This window comes from Puma concolor, chromosome E4 (genome assembly GCF_028749965.1).
Source record: "Puma concolor isolate L17-30 chromosome E4, mPumCon1.1.hap2, whole genome shotgun sequence".
NCBI classification, from domain to species: Eukaryota; Metazoa; Chordata; class Mammalia; order Carnivora; family Felidae; genus Puma; species Puma concolor.
In genome coordinates, this window is record NC_141683.1 from 34,635,956 (window position 1) to 34,657,228 (window position 21,273).

A 21,273-nucleotide genomic window follows, 5' to 3' on the forward strand; every position below is an offset into this window, starting at 1 on the left:
TTCCTACTCTTCATGTGCCAGCCTTGTCTCTTTTTTCCTAGCAAAATCATGTGATGCCATTCCAACCCAACTTCTCAATGGCCGTGTGGTGGTCCCCCCTAATCTCAAGCTTGGGGCAGAGGTTTCGTTTGCTTGTGATAAGGGGTGAGTGTGAGGTGAGAGGGCCTGAATTGAGATGTATAATATATAGCTAAGCATTGCAAAGATTAATCTGTAAAGATGGTTAAAAATTTTTTGCTCTTTCTGATTTTTTTCTTATTTTCTTTACCTTATATGACTCATAATTCCATTGTTAAGCAAATCCTGTTGATTTTCTCCAACTGTATATATTGTACATAGCCAGAGAGAGCTAGAAATTGTCCTTTAACCATTTGAAAAAGCAAAATTTAGGGTCAGAAATTAAGGCTCCTATTATGGAGAATAATGGGGGTTCACTAAGAGGGGTTCTTTGGAATGATCTTAGGGAACAAGGTCTTTGACGTTTTCTTCACGAAGAACTGAGGTTTTTTCCTTCTAAATGGTAAAGAGAATCTTGACATTTGGATGCCAAAGAGGAAATGGAGAATACAAAAACAGAATATGATTGTTAGGAATTTTTTTTCCCTCTGTGTTTTTACCTAGTCTGAAGTCATCACACAGCTGAGCTGATTCACAAACTTGGACTTTTTCCTTAAGTCAGAAATGATTTAAAAAATAGAGGCCATTAATACCACATACTTGAGGGAAGTGATTAATTCCATGCAGCCGAGAACTGATTTGTTCTGGTGATGATTTGCTACCCCTTATTGTTTAAGGTACCGATTAAATGGCCAATCTTCTAGTCAGTGTGTCTCAGAAGGAACAAGAGTACTCTGGAATAATAAGTTTCCTGTCTGTGAACGTGAGTAGAAAACAAAAATCATCAAGTATGGATCTTACCCCTTGATTTTTGGTGTATTCCCATGCATTTATCAATCATAACATCTTCTTCATATGTGTGCTTTGAATGTATGTATGCCAGTCTTCTCTATGTTCTAGGAGGCAGACCAAAGCCAAATTTATTTGACTACCTATTGTATTAGGTATTCTATATGTATAAAGACAAATGCTTTGAAAGATCCCCCTGTTGAAACTGAGTAGCACCGATGTGTTGAAATGGTTTGGCTATGTCTTCTTTTGCCAGTTCCTCTACTGATGAGCAACTCTTGGGAGCTAAATGGAAATCAGCCATAAGTTGTGGGAATTGGCCATTTTCCCTTCATTCTGAGTCTCATTCAGGAAAGGTGTGCATATATCAACACAGCTGTAAACCATTAATATCCTTCTTGTGCATTAGGACAAGTAAATAAAGGATGTGAGGTCATTATTCAAAACCTCTGATCACTTTCTGTGGCTTTTTTAAAGGCGTCCAGCATCAAAGGATGACAAATGATCTGTGGTGAGGCCGCAGTATCTTCACTAGCAAAACAGAATGTGTTCTCACCACTTGTGGCCCCAGTTGTATGTTTGAAACACACATTGAATTATTAGTATGTTCCAGGTATTGTGCTTGCCATTTTTAGGTACTCTTAGCTCACTGGATGCTTCTTGTAACCTTATGAAGTAGCTTGAATTCTACTATAGACTAAGAAATTGAGGGTTAGAGAGGTTAAGACTTGCCTAAGGTCACACAGCTATTGATGACAGTGGGGGTTTGAAACCAGGTCTGTTGAGCCCAAATTTCATTAGTGCATGGTGCCTCCCCACATGTGATTAACATGTGACTAAGATTATTTTCGTGTGCTGTTTGCCTTTTATTTCACTACTAAGATTGATGAGATCCACAACTAGTCAATAAATTCTGTTTCATTGTTACTGTTTGGTCGGGATGGTATTTATAGACCAGTTGATTTGTTTGCTGCAGACTGGGAGAAAGGTAAGAATTTACGAGGTGGGGGATAAGCACAGACTATGAGTAAGAAACAGATTACACAAATATCTGTTTCTGAAAAAAATGACATGACCTGTATTTGGACGTTTTATCTAAATTTAGATCTTTTCGTTGTCAGGATCAGTATGACCATATCTTTCCTTGTCTACTTTTCAGGAATTTCTTGTGACCCTCCTCCTCCTATCAAAAATGGTTGGAGTAGTTATTCTTCTGGTCCCATACCTCTTAACACTGTGATACGGTACACTTGTTCTGGTAACTTCCGCCTCATTGGAGAAAGAGTCATTTTTTGTATAAGTAAAGACCAAGTGAAGGCCATCTGGGATAAAGGTGCTCCTGTATGTGAATATTATAATAAAAATTCTTTTTGCTCCGAGCCCATAGTACCAGGGGGATACAGAGATAAAACATCTAGACCACCATACAGACATGGTGATTCCGTGACATTTACCTGTAATACCAACTTCACCATGAAAGGCAACAAATCTGTTTGGTGCCAGGCAAATAGAACCTGGGGGCCAACACCACTACCCATCTGTGAGAGTGGTAAGTAAAAACCCAACACAATGCTAAGTGGGGAGGCTGGAGCCTTGCATTTCTGTGCAGATCAAGTTTTTATTCTGAAGGAAGAACAGTATGGATATGTGAATGGTGAGGGCGGAAAGAAGGGAAGAGGGTGAAAATTGGGGTTTCTGGCTTGTCCTTAGTTCTGGAGGGATATAAATGTTCATTCAACAACCATCCACAGAGCAAAGAATAAGGGGGAGATGTAACTGTGAATGTACCTAATAACTGAATGGAATAGATCTTACAAGAACGGGGGCCAATGTTGGTTGGGATGTGGGAATTAGATGGTTTTAAACTGCGTATCTGGGTTACTGTTAAATTGAGAAGAAATGTGGGATCTAATAGCAAGATGTACGCAATGGATTTAAAACGCATCTTTGAATAGCTGTTGGGATAGTCTGGCAGAAATGATTCCCCTTTATCTATGGTCTTTGTGAATTTTTTCTGGAGTGATCCACTATTATCCAAGTCACCTACTAAGTCATCGCATTTCAAATCAAATCCCTTTGAAAACAGGGACCACTGTAAGTTCTTAATTTTCTTTTCATTTGGTTTGGTTTATGTCACTGCCAAAACCCAAAGCTGAATTTCAGTTCTACAATTAAACAGACTGGCAATACTTGGCAAAAACTATACCATCAAAATTAGCTATTTTCTTAATAAAGAACAGTATCGACCAACTCTAAATCAGTTGAGCTGAACACACTGTTGACTCATTAGAAAAATATGGGTCTATCTATGCATAGGTAAGTATGTAATCTTGGAGGTAGGGAAGATCTTAAGATAGTCACAAAATGGGGTGACCATGGAAAACAATGAGGTCTTTAGAAAGATTTAGATATATCTATACATATAGACAGATTATGAGGCAAAGAAAAGGCATAGAGTAATACGTATGAAGTACATACACATACCTGTGTGTAGATATGTGTCATATATAGGATCCCCAAAAGCTATGTTACTAATGTCTTTGAGGATCCCCCCGTAAATGATAACATGCTACTCTTGGAGCAGAGAACAGGCTAAGGGTAGGAGGATAGTATGGGTGTAAAGGAACTTCTTTGGGTAACTGAAACTTTTCACAAGGCAAATGTAACACATAAAGTGTAACTAAGAATGAAAACTACAGTACCATTTGTGGTATAAAATACATACACTTAAACCACACCTGCCTGATCTTGAAAAGACTGAGTTGAAAATTAGCGATGACTGTTTACCGTCGACCCCATGTCTTGTGTCTGGATCTCTGTTCTAAGTCAAAGTCTAGGTTGTGAAGGATGTATCACCTGACAGCCTTTTTCCTAATGTGTGCATGTAAAGATTTCCCGCAGGAGTGTCCATCGCTTCCCAAGATCCCCAATGGACATCACACAGGGGAGAGTGTTGGCTCCTTTGCCCCAGGATTGTCTGTGACTTACAGCTGTGAACCTGGTTACTTGCTTGTTGGAGAAAAGACCATTAGGTGTCTGTCTTCAGGAAAGTGGAGCGCTGCTTTTCCCGGGTGTAAAGGTACCTAAATTTGCAACCAATTTTAAGAATTTGGGCTATGCTGTGATTTGCCATGCTTCGCTCACCTTTGGTTTGTTTCCTTAGAGGCACAGTGTGAACCTCCAGGGCCGTTTCTCAATGGAGAGATAGAGGGCCCTCCAAGTCTTCGGGTTGGTGTAACTGTGAACTTTTACTGTAATGAAGGGTGAGTGTCGGCAGGGCCTGGGAGATTTAATTCATTTGGCTTATGCGTGCATGGTAGGACCCGTGACACCTGCACAAGGCTCCTCCATGAGGATGCAGGGACAGCCTGGTGTGAGTGAGGCTGTGAGAGAGAATGCTTATAAAAGGAGTTGGTACGTGTCAACTGAGTGCATTTGTCTTGGGTTTTAAGTGGGGGCGGTTGCCCTGTAACGCCAACTGCTTAATAGTCCTGAACGTCCGCCTTCCGTCTCCAGGTATTGGTTACAAGGCCAACCTTCTAGTCGGTGTGTAATTGCTGGACAGCGTGCTTCTTGGACCAGGATGCCAGTGTGCAAAGGTATGTTAGGAAACTGGTTTGCAGCTAGTTCTCTGGTCCTTGACCAGAACACCTCATTCTCAGCGTAACTAAAAGTTTTTGGTTCAGTCATTACTATACAGAATCTCATAGAGCAAAGATTTCACGTAGACCTCTCGAAGGGATAGGTTCTTCACTGAAGCATCCTTCAGCCACTTCTTTATTCCCTGCTTCCTCAAGTAAAACAGGGTTCCTAGGTTTTTCTTTCTTTGGAAACTGTGGAGACTTGCCAGCCAGGCCAAGCATATAAAGGAGATTGTATATTCAGTAGAAGAAATCAAAGGATCATGCTAATAGATATAGTCAAGAATAAAGTTCTGAATCATACTTTTAAAATTATACTGCTGTAGGTGACCTGATTGATACATTACAGGTTCAACTATCACTGTCCCTGAACCTTGGGTGGGACCACGGTTTCAAGCAACATCTGAGGCATTCTTTGTTTGCTGTACAGCTGCAATCTTGTCATTATTTCTGATTTCTCTAGAAATTCTTTGTGGGCCACCTCCTTCTATTCTCAATGGAAGGCATACAGGCAACCCTTCAGGGAACATCCCATATGGAAGCATGATCACTTATGCTTGTGACCGAGGCCCAGAGAAAGGAGTGAGCTTCATCCTTACTGGGAAGAAAACCATCCATTGTACCGCCAATAGTCAGAAGACTGGAGGAGTCTGGAGTGGCCCTGCCCCACGCTGTGAACTTTCTAGCTCTGCCATTCAGTGTCCACCTCCCCAGATCCCAAGAGGCCACATATCATCTGGATGGAAAGAGCAATATTCCTATAATGACACCGTGGTATTTTCTTGCACATTTGGCTTCACCATGAAGGGCAGCAAGGTGACCCGATGTAATGGCCAAGGTGCATGGGAGCCATCGGTACCGGTCTGTGAAAAGGGTGGGTGTTCCAATACTCAGCAAAGTGCTACTAATTCATCTTTTTGAAGGGTTAGAAAACAGGGTTATAGATTTAAGCAGGGCCTTTTCCAGCTTCTAGTCCCCTCGATTCTACTAAATATAGTGAATATAAATTATATAGGTTTTCTTAACGTCATCACCCCACCATTGTTTCATTTTGTGGAAGCATCCTTGGGAGAAAAAACACTGAGGATCACTAAGTTGCCCACTTCTCTAGGGGAAAAAAAAAATGCTTGTTTGTCTCAGTATTGATTTTTTTTTTAAGAGAAGTCTACAAATCTTGTACCCCATGGATATATCCCGTGAAACACATACGAGATCGTTCCTTGAGAAACAAAGAGACAGGAGGGGAGTTGGAGCACCAAATGGAAACTGAACTAAATGCAGAAAAGAAAAAAGATGGAGAACCACTGATTTAAAATTACCCCAAACTGGACTGCACAGATTACTTCTATCCCATATAACTGCCACCAGAGCGGATTGTAGATATTCATGATAATTTCTTTGGCTGTTTCTTTCAGTTGTTTATATAAGAAAATTTTTCTTCTTTTCCTTTAGAGTGCCAAGCCCCTCCTAAAATCCTCAATGGGCAAAAGGAAGATGGACACATGGTCCGCTTTGACCCAGGAACATCCATAAAGTACCGCTGTGACCCTGGCTATGTGCTAGTGGGAGAAAAATCCATACGTTGTACCTCTGAGGGGGTGTGGACACCCACCGCCCCCGAATGCAAAGGTGCCAGGCTTTGAATGCAGATGTTTTGTGGTTTTGAGATTGCCTTGAGTTGATTTCTCATCCCGCTCTCTTTTCTTAGTGGCAGAGTGTGAACCTATAGGAAAACAAGTCTTTAAGAGACCCTGGGATCAATTTATTAGACCAGATGTTAACTCTTCTTGCGATGAAGGGTGAGTGAGGGCTCTCAGCCTGAACCAAGTCTGGCTTATCAGTGCACACTACAAGCTCTGTTGCAAGCATTTATCTCAAAGACCCTTCCCTGTCACACGTTTGCAGAAGGGTTGATTGTGCCGTTGTTCCATGCCTAGAAGCTCTGTCCATGCAATGGGTGGATGGTGTTGATGCTGGCTACATTTTTGTTCCTATTTTTTCTTATCCTAAAAGTGGGGAGTCCGCTTTGAGCCAATAGCTCTTGCTTAGCTTAGTGGGCACCGGATGGCAAAATGACATGACTCTTTGTCTCCAGGTACCGGTTAGGTGGGAGTGTTTATCAGTTGTGTCAAGGTGCGATTCCTTGGTTTATGGAGCGTCGTCTTTGTGAAGGTGAGTAGCAAAAATTACGGAGGACCTCAAACAGGGTAAGATGTATGCGTTTCCCGGGAGATTTCCGCTTGAGGCGCTGTTACGGGAATAAGAATATTAGATTCTATTTGATTCACTTTGTCACCGCTTCTAGTTGTGCAGTCTTGCTGTCTTTCTGCTGTCCCCTCTTTCTACTTCAGAGCATGACCATCAATGTAAACCTATTTAGTTTCTGATTCTCTTTTGTGATTGAGGAGTATAAGAGTAATAAGGACAGTGAGTATATGAGCCACCATCCTTGATAGAGGGAACACTGGAGTTTAGTGGGGAGAAAGGGGAATCGTGTGGGATTTGAACTCAGATTCTGCTGCTATTGCTTGATTAGACCTTGGGCAATTTATGTAACTTCTTGGAAATCCTAGACTCTTACCTGTGAAGTTAACCTAAGACTGCAGACTTCCACATTATTAGAATTAAGTGGTACTATTCCTATTTAGTAGCTAAGAAAATTGCCTGTCAAAATAGGTGCTCAATCGACAGTCTTTCTTGCATCACCTATCATATCACATGAGCACAAAGATGATACTCAAAAAAGCTTAATTCTACTCCCCTGTGCCTTTTATTCACCTATTAGTGATTTTTAAAAAAACAATGATTTAAAAAATTTTTTTTAATGTTTATTTTTTGAGAGAGAGACCGAGTGTAAGCTGGGGAGGGGCAGAGAGAGAGGGAGACGCAGAATCCGAAGCAGGCTCCAGACTCCGGGCTGTCCGCACAGAGCCCAACACGGGGGGCTTATTTTCTACTGGACTTTACTGCCTCACAACATGATATTGATGTACATGCTCACTTTAAACAAAGATTTCCGTTACAAAGATCTTTGCTATGATATCTGTTTAAATCACATTTTACATACATAATGAGCTTTGATGTAACTTCTACCATCAAAACTCATCCATATCCTCCAGGAAACCTGATAACAAGAGGTCTGTAACCAGCTTCCCTTCTCTTCTTTTGTGTCTAATACTGGAATAGAATTCTACAGTAAATTCTTCTTTCTCCAGAAATCACCTGCCCGCCCCCTCCTGTGATCTACAATGGGAAACACACCAGGAGTTCCTCCGAAAATGTTCCATATGGCACCACGGTCACCTACACATGCAACCCTGGGCCAGAGAGTGGAGTGGAATTCATCCTCGTTGGAGAGAGCACCATCCGTTGTATAAGCAATGACCAAGAGAGGGGCATCTGGAGTGGCCCTGCCCCTGTCTGTAAACTTTCCCTCCCTGCTGTTCAGTGTCCACCTGCCCACGTGGCAAATGGATACAAGATATCTGGCAAGGAAGCCCCATATTTCTACAATGACAGTGTGACATTCAAGTGTAATAAGGGATTTACTTTGAAGGGCAGCAGTCAGATTCGCTGCAAAGCCAATAACACCTGGGATCCTGAAATACCAGTCTGTGAAAAAGGTAACGACCCAATGAGGTATTTATTTATTTATTCTTATTATCTCCAACCCAAAACTAGAGTCACGGAAAAAGGCAAGCATGCACACGTTACTATCCCATCTCTCCCATTCTGTGACGGAATGTTCTATGTGGTTTTATATATTCTTCATGTGCATGCCCCCATGGATCTGTGATGTATTCAGGATAGGTAATGAGATGACCTTTTTATGGTTTCCAAGTTTTTAGTTAAATTCCAGTTAGTTAATATACAGTGTAACATTAGTTTCAGATGTAGAATTTGGTGATACAACATCAGCTGCTCATCACAAGTGTCCTCCTTAATCCCTGTCACCTATTTAACCCACCCCCCAACCACCTTCCCTCTGGCAACCATCAGTTTGTTCTCTGTAGCTAAGCATCTGTTTCCCGACCTTTTTAAAGGTGCCTAGTTCCTGCAAAAGAGCAGAAAACATTCAGTAATGAATCAGCACTTCATGGTCTTTGGTTTAAGTTTCAGATTGTCTGCTGTCGAACGATGTATACTTAATGTTCTCACGTATAAATTCCTTTTTGTTGTTGTTGTTGGTATTTATGTGGGGAGTTTTCTCTTCAGGCTGCCCGCAACCTTTTGGGCTCCAGCATGGTCGGCATACAGGTGGAAATAGGGTCCTTTTTGTCTCTGGGATGACTGTAGACTACACCTGTGACCCTGGCTACTTGCTGGTGGGAAACAAATCCATTCACTGTATGCCTTCGGGAAATTGGAGTCCTTCTGCCCCTCGGTGTGAAGGTACTTTCAGTTCCAGAGTTGTCTTTCTCTGTGATATCAGGCATGTATAAGTAACTCAAACTTTGCTCGTCCAGAAGCACCATGTCAACCTGTGAGAGAAGATCTTCGAGAGCCTCCTGTTCACTCACACGTGGTACTGGTTAATACGTCCTGTCAAGAGGGGTGAGTAGAAGAGGGTCCACTCTTGGGAAGGGTCTCCGCTAGTTTTATGCATTAATCCTATCCTCAACCTGTCTTGGTGACTCCATTTAGAAGTCCCTCATTGTCGCACTCACAGGGAACGTGAGGTTCTAAAGGTCTAACATCTAGGGCTTTTCAGTCCTTTCTTGACATGGAAATAACTGTGTTGTGCAAAACTCTGTTTAAAGTAGCTTTTGTGCTTGGAGGGCCGAGAGTTTTAGCTCCTGTCCCCCCGAAGTTCTTACTTAGAAATGCCCCTTCATCTGTGATTTGAGGAAGAGAGGCGGCAGAGATGTGCTATCAGGAAGAGGAAATGCATTGCAGTCTCTCTCTAGGTACCGACTGACTGGACATGCTTATCAGAAGTGTCAAGATGCTGAGACTAGGGTTTGGTTCCAAAAGATTCCACTTTGTAAAGGTAAGTCAGAAAAAAAAGTTGTTGGAGGGGCAGTAGGGGGTTAGAGAGGGCAGGCCACTGAGGAGCTAGCCTATAACTACCTCAGTGGTCTGTGTGTTCAGTCTCCGTGTATATAAGATAAGGCAAATCTTTCCGTGTTTGATGGGCACGGACACTGGGAAATGAAGTTGTCAAGTAGGAAGTGAGTATTTGCCGTATATCTGCTCAAGATTTAAGAAAATATATATATGGCCTAGGTTTCTAGTTCATGGTAGCATAGCCACATTTATTCCTTTCTGAAGACTTCACTGTGTTTCCTGAATTTTTTTTGAATGAGTATGATGTATTAGTCGCATAGAGAATTTAATAAAGCTGGTTTTTTAATTTTTTAATATTTATTTATTTTTGAGAGAGAGAGAGAGAGAGAGCATGAGAGGCAGAAGGGCAGAGAGAGAAGGAGACACAGAATCCGAAGCAGGCTCCAGGCTCTGAGCTGTCAGCACAGAGCCTGATGTGGGGCTCGAACTCACAGAATGCAAGATCATGACCTGAGCCGAAGTCAGAGGCTCAACTGACTGAGCCACCCGGGTGCCCCAATAAAGCTGTTTTTAAATATTTAAAATTTTTTTTAACATTTATTCATTTTTGAGAGCGAGAGAGCGAGAGAGACAGAGCATGAGTGGGGGAGGGGCAGAGAGAATGGGAGACACAGAATCCAAAGCAGGCCCCCGTCCCTGAGCTGTCAGCACAGAGCCTGACGTGGGGCTCGAACTCACAGACTGGGAGCTCATGACCTGAGCCGAAGTCGGACGCCTTCCGACTGAGCCACCCAGGCACCCCTAATAAAGCTGTTTTCAAGAAAGTATAACCCAGGTCCTAAAATCTAAGTTATTTTATTGCTCTGTGTAATACCTACAGTTGCCTAGTTTCATTCGTGCCTGAATGAAGACTGTCCAACTGAAGTAGAATTTCCTAACTCTCTTCTACAGCTGTTCACTGCCCGCCTCCACCAGTGATTGACCACGGAAGGCCCAGGGGTGTGATGGCAGAACACTTCCTATATGGAAATGAAGTCTCTTATGAATGTGACCAGGGATTCTCCCTTCTGGGAGAGAAAAATATACGATGCATCAGTGATTCTAAAGGACATGGATCTTGGAGTGGACCTACCCCCCAGTGCTTCAAATCTCCTCCTGTGACCCACTGCCCTAACCCAGAAGTCAAACACGGATATAAGCTAAACAAAACTCGTTCTTCATATGCCCACAATGACACAGTATATGTCGCCTGCAATCCCGGCTTCATCATGAATGGCAGTAACTTGATTAGGTGTCATACCAGCAACCAGTGGGTGCCAGGTGTACCAACTTGTATCAAAATGGGTAAGATATTTTAAGGAATTAAGTATGGGATGGTGCAGAGAATAAAGGAAAGGGCTTTGAATCTCCACTGGCCATTTGAACTGCAGAAAAGCATGTAAAAGCAAAGACACTCACATTGTTTTACAAGATACCTGCCTTGTCTTGTCTTTTCATCTGATTCTTTTTTTCCCCTTTTCTTTTTTTTTTTTTTTTAATTTTTTAACGTTTATTTATTTTTGAGACAGAGAGAGACAGAGCACGAACAGGGGAGGGGCAGGGAGAGAGGGAGACACGGAATTGGAAGCAGGCTCCAGGCTCTGAGCCATCAGCCCAGAGCCCGACGCGGGGCTCGAACTCACGGGCCGCGAGATCGTGACCTGAGCTGAAGTCGGACGCTTAACCGACTGAGCCACCCAGGCGCCCCTTTTTCCCCTTTTCTAAGTGCGTTGAGCAAAAGTACACGAGAGGATAATGGTTACCTCCCAAACTGATGGAGTCTCTGAAATCTATTCTTTTTACTAATTTATAATTTAAAAAAATACACATGTCTTCGGGAGGGGAAATGTCTGGCGATAATACTGCTTGATGATTTGATATATAAAACTGTGATAGCAGCCAGAAAGAGAACTTTGTGTTTCTCAACAGGAATGCTGGCCTTCAAACCCATTGAATTGTCTTTCTTTTTTTAGTTATTGTGTGGCAGTTTTGCTCCTGTCAGAAACTACCTACCACCGAGCCTGCCAATTGGTGCCCTAAGAACCGAACCCAGCTCACCAGAACTGTTTTCTTTGGCTGAAATATGGTGCTTTGCTTTCCTGCAAGGCTCCAGTAGCTTGAATTGGGTAGCAATGGCCGCCATTTTTAGGACAGATGCTCTTGGATTCATGATATATAGCGGCTTCTCTTCCTGGTTCCAGTAGGCATTTGAGTGTGAGACCATTAAACTACAGCCTCTCTGCTATTTAAAGGGAAAAGAAAAGAACACTGTTAGCTGATAGATTACAACTGTGGGCTACAACCATTGATTTTTCATTATTTCACTTCTGACATCTTCAGGTCACGTATGAGAGATGTAGAAAATGCACGTTTCCGTCCGATGCTGCTTGGCTTGGGTGGGATGAGTGTTTCTGGGTACCAATTCATTGGCTTGTTTCCTGCCTTCTTTCAGTATCACTGTCACTCACGGAGAGCATTGGCTATATGTTCCTCTGTGCTAAATTAACGATCCTTTTTTTTCTTGGTGTCCAAGCTTTCTTAGGATGTCAGCCTCCACTCGATATACCCAATGGGAATCACACTGGTGGAGATATGGCTCGATTTTCTCCCGGGATGTCAATCCTGTACAGCTGTGACCAAGGCTACCTGCTGGTGGGAGAGGCATTCCTCCTTTGCACACATGAGGGAACCTGGAGCCAACCTGCCCCTTATTGTAAAGGTGCGCTGTCTATTATTTCCTTATTTGTCAATTAAATTTCTCCCACGTAGATGGATTCAGTTCGGTGCTTTCAACTTAAAATAGACAAATGCGTTAATTGGATCATTTAATACAATGCATTTGATTGGACTGATTTAATTGGATTAATCCACTAAGTAACCACAAAATAAGAAAAAATGACTTAAGGAATAACTTGTCTGATGAGTGATCGCTTATGTAGTCCTTTAAGTACAGAAAACTGAAGTACTTACACAACTTATATAACTAGATACAGGTTGAATTTATACTACGGTTGTAGTTATGGAAGTGTGCGTTCGACAAAATGCTGATACGACGCACAATGACCTTGTCAGTATATTTCCTATCAGTGGTGGTGGCATTATGGGTCTATTTTTTTAATAAAAGTTTCAGGGGCGCCTGGGTGGCGCAGTCGGTTAAGCGTCCGACTTCAGCCAGGTCACGATCTCGCGGTCCGTGAGTTCGAGTCCCGCGTCGGGCTCTGGGCTGATGGCTCAGAGCCTGGAGCCTGTTTCCGATTCTGTGTCTCCCTCTCTCTCTGACCCTCCCCCGTTCATGCTCTGTCTCTCTCTGTCCCAAAAATAAATAAACGTTGAAAAAAAAAATTAAAAAAAAAAGTTTCAGGATTTCACTTTCATTAGCATAAACAACACATGTGAAATACACAGTGAGTTCATATCCAATACTTGTCGAGCACTTTTTACTAAATACCAGAAACCATGCACAGCATTTTGCATGCATTATTTCATTAATCCTCCTGAGAACAATATGAAGTTGGTGCCACTATTATTTCTGTATGACAGGTGAGGTCTCGGTAGAATGAGAGATTTGTAACCTACCTGAAGTCGCACAGCTGGGAAGTCTAGGAGTCATGATTCAAATCCCAAATCTCCCACTATCACTCCCTACACTGCAAGTTGAAAGAAGAAATAAGGGAGCATGTTCCTGTACAGAGAATTCTAGGTAACAGTGAAGCAGATGAGACAGTCATTCAGAATTCTTAATATTACCCATTCAGCCCTCACCATTTCTCTGGGAAGCCATCAAAACGATCCAACACTATCCGTTTAGAAACTGAAGCACAAAGAAGGAAAATAATCTGGCTTCAATTGCCTAGAGGTAATCGAGATGAATTGTTGACACGAAAAGACTGCCTAAGATATCCTGTTGTGTTATCACAGTGAGGCTTTACTTAGAATGATCTACTTCCTTGAGAAAAGGCTAAACTATGACCCAGCTTCCATTAGCTTTCTTCCATTTCAGAGGTGAACTGTAGCTCCCCAGAGTATATTAACGGAATCCAGAAGGGGCTGGAGCCTGGGAAAATGTATCAGTATGGAGCTATTGTCACTTTGGAGTGTGAGGAGGGGTATACCCTGGAGGGCAGTCCCCAGAGCCAGTGCCAGGATGATCACCGGTGGAACCCGCCCCTGGCTGTTTGCAAATCACCAGGTAAGTACCAAGGGCTCTATTGCAGCTCGTGTACTTGCCTCACTGGAGAGAAGAGAGCAAGGGCTATGCCTCAGCATTAAGTTCTAGGTTTTAACTTGACATGGGTCTGTGACCAGCACTACACTGATGGAAGAGTTTGAAGTTAGTAGTCGATTCTACAAAAAGCAAAACTCTCTGAGGATGGAGGAAATAAAGAAAGGAAATCAAGGGAGAGGAATACTAACTTATAAGGTGCAAGACTAACAACCTTACGTTTTGAAAGGAGTCACTACTGAGCTTTCCCTTGCTGAATCTTGTTTTATAACCACTTACCGATTGGACAATGGTGAACATTGTTGTTATGCCAACTAAGGGCGTTCGTTCACCTGTTACAAACTATATGGTTCACCTCTGACAACTCTCTACGGTGAACAACCTGTTAGAATTAATGATAAATACCAACAGCTAATATGTGCATTGTAACCTGAGAAGTCTCTGATTATGAAATTGACTATGTTGGTTTTTTCGTTCAGGAACTACCCCGACTTAAAGTGAATTTTTTTTTTTAAAGTCCAGTGAGCTGTCACATAAAAAATGAAGCGTGATTATAATCCAGGGTCCCATCACATCTTTTTTAAGTGGATTTTGAGAGAGAGGAGCTGAATGTTAACTTTGGGGACATGACCATGGGACTTTGGGCTGCACTGAAGCATGCAACTAGACTAATATTTTCATGATTCTGTATTCTCTTTAGCCTCACTTGCTCCTCTTCTTTCTGGTAAGTTTTCTTAAATATTTGAATTAAATCTCTAATGATTTTTTTTAAGTTTATTTATTTATTTTGAGAGAGCCAGAGCATGTGGGAGGGGCAGAGAGGAAGTGGGAGAGAGAATTCCAAGCAGGCTCTGCACTGTCAGTACAGCGACCGATGTGGAGCTCAGACCCATGAACCATGAGATCATGACCTGAGCCGAAAGCAACAGTCGGACGCTTACCTGACTGAGCCACTCAGGCACCTCTCTAATGTTTTATAAAAAATATGTAAGTCGTGCCTGGGTGGCGTCCCACTTCGGCTCAGGTTATGATCTCGCGGTTCGTGAGTTCGAGCCCTGTGCTGGGCTCTGTGCTGACAGCTTGGAGGCTGGAGCTTGCTTCAGATTCTCCCTCTCTCTCTGCCCCTCCCCTGTTTGTGCTCACTTTCTCTCTCTCTCTCAAAAATGAATAAACATTTTTTTAAAATATGGCCCTATATCCTGCCTGTTATTTTTTTTTTTTTCACTTTAAGTCCTAGGAAATTATCCTTTTTGCTGTTTTAAGGCTCTATTAATGTGTCCTCCATATTACACACTGACACTTTTGCATCGAGTTGAATAAATGGTTTAAACAGCCAGCTATTCCAAGTTTTTAACCTGAAAGTGTAGTTTATGTTAACTTCTGGTCATTTGCATGATTCGGTACTATCAAATAGGTTGGCTTATTCTGCAGCGGCCAAATATATTTCACAGCTGAGTTATGCTGTTTGGCCAAGTCGTGGGACCCCGGTGTCCTGAGCTCCTCATATCATCCCAGTAACGAGAATATTGCTAATAAAACTGAAAGGAGACACAATCGTGACTGGAGCCCTGTGGTCACATGCTCAGTGCTTTAGATTAAATGTGGGCTGGACTGAATCAAAAAAAACCCACTTAATCCCAAGTATGATTATTTAGGAATTCGGTATTTATATGGCTGAAAAAGGATAGGTATAAAATCACATACCATTCCCCCCACACACTAGGAATAGCCCTGCAATGACTTCAGAACAATACAGGTCACACTTTTCTGGCATTTGATACTTGCTGTTTTGTTTTCTAGGTCTTTCTGCAGGCTCAGTACTTCTTATATTCTTGATTGGTGTCACCTTATGCACGATATTAAAACACAGAGAACGGTAAGTTCATTGCACGCTTGACCAAAAGGCACAAAAGGTTTTGGCTTCTTGCCTGAAACTAAATTCAGAAGCACAAGTTATATGCCATGAATATTATAGTGTGATCACTGGAGTAAGGGATCTTGTGTGGATCCCTTGTCCTCTCAAGGGCTCTTGAGAGGAAGCCCCCTCTGTAAGAACTTAAAAAAATTATCAAACACTTACTTTATTTGAATGATGTTTATTCAGGTGATATATTATTTAAAAAATCTAGAAAATGAAAATTTGAAAAATCGCAGGGGTAACAACTGCAGATATTTTGGTATATTCCTATCTGATCTTTCTCTTACTTTCTTTCTCTTTTTCTCTCTTTAACTGAAATTTTAGCATGATAGTCTCCCACCTAAATTTTTAAAATTTGGCCTTTATCTTTTGTATCGTATGTTTTCTTTTTAGTTACTTAACAGCAAATTGTTCTATGTATTTCTGTATTGTAGAAATTTTAGGTTGCTTCCACATTTACTTTGATAATAAATAAAGATACAAGAAACCCCTTTGAATAAAACCTTTTTGAATAAAACCTTTCCCCCATCTACTTATTTCTGTATCACAGCTGTCTATAATTACTAAGAGTATGAACATCTAAGGTGCTTAATAAATACTGCCCAATGACTTTCCAAAAAGTTTGCTCTAACTTGACCAAACATTGAATAATTAATGTATTTTGGATGTGTTGTGTTTCTGGACTTTTTATTCCTGCTGTAGTGACTTACCTGTTCTTCTATCACAAATCACTTTGTGTTTAATTAGTATAGTTTTATACTGTTCTAATATACGGCGGGGCAAGAATTCCCTTGCTATAATTTTTACTATTTTCTTTTCTATTGTCTTCTGTTTATTCTTACCAGACGACTTTTAGATCATTTGCCATTTCCAAAAAAAACATATGTTGTGATTACACTTAAGTCTATAGATTAGTGGGTGAGAAATTGGCATCTTTTTTTGTAATGTGTTCCTCTTCGGAAGCATTGTAGGCCTTTCTATTCGTTCAAGTGATCTTTTCTTCCGCTTGGTTGTTGTTTTCATGACTACTTTTAAATATATTACTAGGTTTTCTGTGTTTTGTTATATTATGTTTTATTATCCAGAGATTAGATCTAGTTTTATTTTTAACTTATTAAAGTTTTAAAATATTTTAATCTGTAATGTAATATTGACTGCCATAGTAGGTTATGTGCTATTTGGTGGATGCACAAAGCAAATGGTCAAGTCACAGAGAATTTGTAGCAGAAAAAAAAATTCCATGGTGAACAAAATGTTTCAAAAGCGCCTCAAGAAACTGTAGACCAGGAGAGAAAGGCTTTCCTGGAAAGAGTAAGCGAGCAGTTTGAGTGAAAACCCAGAGGCTTGTCATCCCATCATGTGTTATGAGAACTACACAAGCAATCTGACACAACTGGGACATGGTGACTGAAGGAAAAGGCAGCATAGATTTAGGTGGAGAGATGGCGTAAAAGACCCCTCTAACCCATAAATCTTGTATCAAAATATTCTGATAAGTGCAAAGGATACCTTTTTAGCAAATGAGACCATCAGATATCAGCCTAGGGATGGTCTGTGTGCATAGGTTCTTGAATCTCTGTATGTGCCAGTGTTAGAGAAGATAATCAGGTGAAGCCTTACCACGTCTCAGGTAACCTCTAGTGTGTGTGTGTGGGGGGGGGGGTGGTGACCACGTCATGTCACCCCAAACATGTCACCCATAAACTCCAGCAACATTACTTTCACATGCTAAGTCACTTGGATCTATCAGGGCTGATGCACTGTTCACCGTTGTAAAATGCCTGATGGAGGCATTAGACGTGACGGGGTTACGCTGAACCTCTGTAACGATGTCACCTATGAACCTGAGTGCTTTGTTCTGAGCCCGGCGGGACCTGAGCACCGCAGGTCCTACAAAGATCTACAACTGTGATATACTTTAGCCTGTAGTGTTTACCAGACTATGGACCATATAGCCCTCATTTTGTCAATGACTTCAGGAAATAAAAAGGGTGTTCTGTGGCCAAATAACATGCGTTATTTTTCTCATGAAGATTCACAATGACCATGAGAAATATTTAAAGCCCTACAACGAAGAAGGCTGTTTCATTTTATTTTCAAACCGGAGTTCCCCAAATTAATTGGACTGGAGAACTCTTTCTCAACTAATGCTTGAACATCCCATGGAACTAATGTTCCATTGAACAGTCACTGGGAAATCTAGAGAGGTGGGCAGTAGCTAGATCACCAAAAGCCTTGCATACCATGACAGAGGAGTTGGTGGGTATCCCGTCAGATCTTGAGCAAGGTAATAATATGTTCAGATACGCGTTTTCAAAAGAAGGGCAGGATTGGGCTTCCAACCAAAGCAGCCGTGGTGGGGATCGGGAGGATGGAATAGATAGAAGAGGTATCGTCACTATTTAGAAGAGAGGATTTCTGGGACTTAGTGACTTGCCAAATGCGGGCAGAAGGGAGAGAAAAAGAATGACTCATGTGGAGTGGATCCAGTGGTTCACCAAAAGAGGAGAGGGGCAGTTTTGTGGAGAAAGAGGAGTTCACTTTGGGGGCACTCATGATGCAGGACGCAAGAGAGGGACCTGGACTCCGGCAGGTGACATTTAGATCACATTTGAAGCCTGGAGACCAAAAAGAACATAAAAGGTAAGAATAGGGATGAAAACGGACCTCAGAAGGACAGTAATGCTTAAAAGGGAGGAGAAGAAGGGACAGTCAGAAGACGAAAGGAGTAGTCTCACAGAATCAAGGGAGAAAAGGGTCTCAAAAAAGAAAAATAGGGATGTCAGTCACATGGCTTTCCTCACAGGAAGTTAGAAGATAATTTTAGCCAAGAGTAATTAGAAATTCAAGTAAATAGAAAATGTGGTCTCTATCACTTTCCTTCATACTACTAATTTTGTTATCAGGGAGTCACATGTGTAGGAAAATTGGCAAACTTTAGGAATGCCTATAAGCTCAAATAATTTACAATGTTCCGGGCAGATTATTTAGTTTATGAATGGGACTATATCATGTACTATACTGAAGAACCTCCATTGATATAAACCAAACCTATATGTTAAACTCCATTCCTAACCATCACTCATTTTATTTCCAATTTGTAACTGACTTCAATTTATTTTCTGATAGTTGGTCTAGACGTTTGAGCTGCCTTAAATACTTTCTGTAAACGAGATAAATAATCGGTCACTTAGAAATTTTGCCTAAGTAACAAAACTAAATATTTTCTAAAGTGTTTATTTTGAGAGAAAGAGTTTGCGCAAGGGTGAGGGGCGGAGAAAGAGAAAATCCCAAGCAGGCCCCACGTTGTCAGCTGTCAGCGCAGAGCCCAAGGCGGGGCTCGATCAAACTGTGAGATCATGACCTGAGCCGAAATCAAGAGTCAGATGCTCAACTGACTGAGCCCCCCAGGCGCCGCGAAATTAAATATTTTTTAAAGCCACCCAAACATTTGAGAGAGACCACTCTTCTTCTCTAGACATCTAAGATCTTTTAATGAAACCTAAATCTCACGTAGACCTAAAAATCACCATTGTATAATATTCTTGACGCCTCTGTAAGCTGACTTCTTAAATATGGTAGTAAGTGACATGCTCTGAGTAACCTTAGCAGAAATCATTCTTTGGTAATTCTGTAATACTTTATTTCAGAGTGCTACCTGATAATGTGATCACATTTTCATGTCTCTTGCTAATTTTGGCCAAGGGGTTTTAGGAGCACAGTGAAGTGTGTGGGCTTTCAAAGTGTAGAAGTAAAAATGTCCTCTTAAAAATTATCTCAAGCTTTTAGTGCTGTAAGACTACAGAAGGATTCGGAATTTAACATCAAATATGAAAACTTTCCTTTAAGTTAGCCTGGAAGACTGTGTCCCACAAAGGTAAATTTATGGTCATATCCTAAAATTAAAGCTTCTTTTTTTAATTTATTTTTTCAAACTGAGGATCATAGTTCTAAGTTATTGAGGGTCCTGGATCCGAGGGAAGGCAACCTTGTACCCACTTTTGATTTGGACACTTAGCATCCTAGCAAGTTATTTATTTTTAGGGGCCTTTCCAAATAATAGGGGTTATAGTGATCATCTCATATGATACTTAGGACATCAAAATGAACCCATTCATGAAAAGTACTTATCACGTGATGGGAATTACAGAAAACAAACAACTATGACATGTTTATAGTAATCCTGGCCAATGAGTAAAGAGTTTACTTTTTTCTTCCTTTTTCCATTTAGGAATTATTATACAAGCAAAAGCCCTATAGAAGGAGATCTTCATTTAGAACCACAAGAAGTCTATTCTATTGATCCATACAACCCAGCAAGCTAATTGGAAGACAAACTGGTATCTAATAAATTTGAAATATTTTTATTCACCCATCCATCAAAACGCCTTCAGTTTATATTTGTCAATAAGTATAGTACTAGATGAGTATGGTTGTATTGCACAAGTCTTCAGCAATCATGCCCAGAAATTGTTAACTTACCTACTTCGTATTGCCAAACTAATGCCATGGGTTCTTTTCAGTTCATTCATCCATTCAACAAATACTAAATACATAGTATAATAATTAAGGATAAAATGGAGAAGATGATATGTATTTTGAAGAGAAAGAAAGCATACTCATATAGAGTATGCTGGGTCATTGTAATGAGCTTGGTGTGTATTCTGAGATGGAAACCAATGGAGGGTTTTAAGCAGAGGGGAGAATGGTCACTTTAACTGCTGTGTGGAGAACGGAATATAGGAAGACAAAGGTGGAAGATGGAGGCATCCATGAAGACTTTATCACAACAGTCTAGGCAGGAGGTTGTGAGTGGCTGCCACCAGGATGGTGAGAAGAGGGCAGCTTCTGCATTACTTTGAAGTTTATTTATTTGTTTTTGAGAGCGAGAAGGAGTGGGGAGGGAGAGGAAGAAGAAGAGCAAGAATCCCAAGCAGACTCTGCGCTGTGAGCGTAGAGCCCAACATGGGACGCCATCTCACAGCTTATGACCTGAGCCGAAATCCAAGAGTTGGACACTTACTGACTGAGCCACCCAGGGGTCCCTGCATTATTTTTAAGAGAGCAACAGTAGGGTTTGCTCATGGTTTGTAAGGGAGGAGGCAGTGACGATGGCAAGGTTTTTTGGCCTGACAACTGGAAGGACAGAATTGCCACTAATTAGGATGACTGGCAATGTGAAAAGGCGGGATTAGGGAGAAAAAAACAAGAGTTTCACTTTGGACAGGTTAGAAATGAGATATCTAACGGGCATCCAAGTAGAAGTATCAAGAAGGCAGTGGATGTACAAGTGTGTATTTCAGAGAATAAGTCCAGGCTCAAGACATAAATACGGGCCCTGTCAGCATATAGATGTATGTAATAATGAAATCAAATAAGATTAGCAAGGGGGTGAAAGGGGCTAGGGAAGAGAAAAGGTCCACGTGCCGGACCTTGAGTCCTTCCACATCCAGAGTCATGGAGTATGAGAGGGAACCTCGGTATTATTTTGAGATAATACTCACTTTTCATGCCTTGTCTCAGTCCCCGCTACAACAGTG

General features: G+C 41.4%; 1 protein-coding gene across 5 annotated transcripts in view; it reads left to right on the top strand.

Annotated features, from left to right (window-relative positions):
- The window catches only part of CR2 (complement C3d receptor 2), a 34,835-nt gene that overhangs the window by 12,005 nt on the left and 1,557 nt on the right, over window positions 1–21,273 (top strand). For 2 of the 5 annotated variants that reach the window (XM_086693505.1, XM_086693506.1), the window contains 20 exons: window positions 42–144; window positions 795–880; window positions 2,066–2,455; window positions 3,797–3,985; window positions 4,070–4,169; window positions 4,423–4,505; window positions 5,011–5,421; window positions 6,000–6,176; window positions 6,256–6,346; window positions 6,643–6,719; window positions 7,763–8,170; window positions 8,763–8,939; window positions 9,014–9,101; window positions 9,455–9,537; window positions 10,506–10,898; window positions 12,127–12,312; window positions 13,594–13,782; window positions 14,516–14,539; window positions 15,616–15,691; window positions 19,965–20,073. In XM_086693505.1, coding sequence (XP_086549631.1) covers window positions 42–144; window positions 795–880; window positions 2,066–2,455; window positions 3,797–3,985; window positions 4,070–4,169; window positions 4,423–4,505; window positions 5,011–5,421; window positions 6,000–6,176; window positions 6,256–6,346; window positions 6,643–6,719; window positions 7,763–8,170; window positions 8,763–8,939; window positions 9,014–9,101; window positions 9,455–9,537; window positions 10,506–10,898; window positions 12,127–12,312; window positions 13,594–13,782; window positions 14,516–14,539; window positions 15,616–15,691; window positions 19,965–20,058 — 3,425 coding nt within the window. In that variant the 3' untranslated portion in view covers window positions 20,059–20,073. Of the gene's footprint in view, window positions 1–41; window positions 145–794; window positions 881–2,065; window positions 2,456–3,796; window positions 3,986–4,069; window positions 4,170–4,422; window positions 4,506–5,010; window positions 5,422–5,999; window positions 6,177–6,255; window positions 6,347–6,642; window positions 6,720–7,762; window positions 8,171–8,762; window positions 8,940–9,013; window positions 9,102–9,454; window positions 9,538–10,505; window positions 10,899–12,126; window positions 12,313–13,593; window positions 13,783–14,332; window positions 14,495–14,515; window positions 14,540–15,615; window positions 15,692–19,964; window positions 20,074–21,273 lie in introns of those variants that run through there. The other 3 variants (XM_086693503.1, XM_086693504.1, XM_086693508.1) reach the window with 3 other exon arrangements.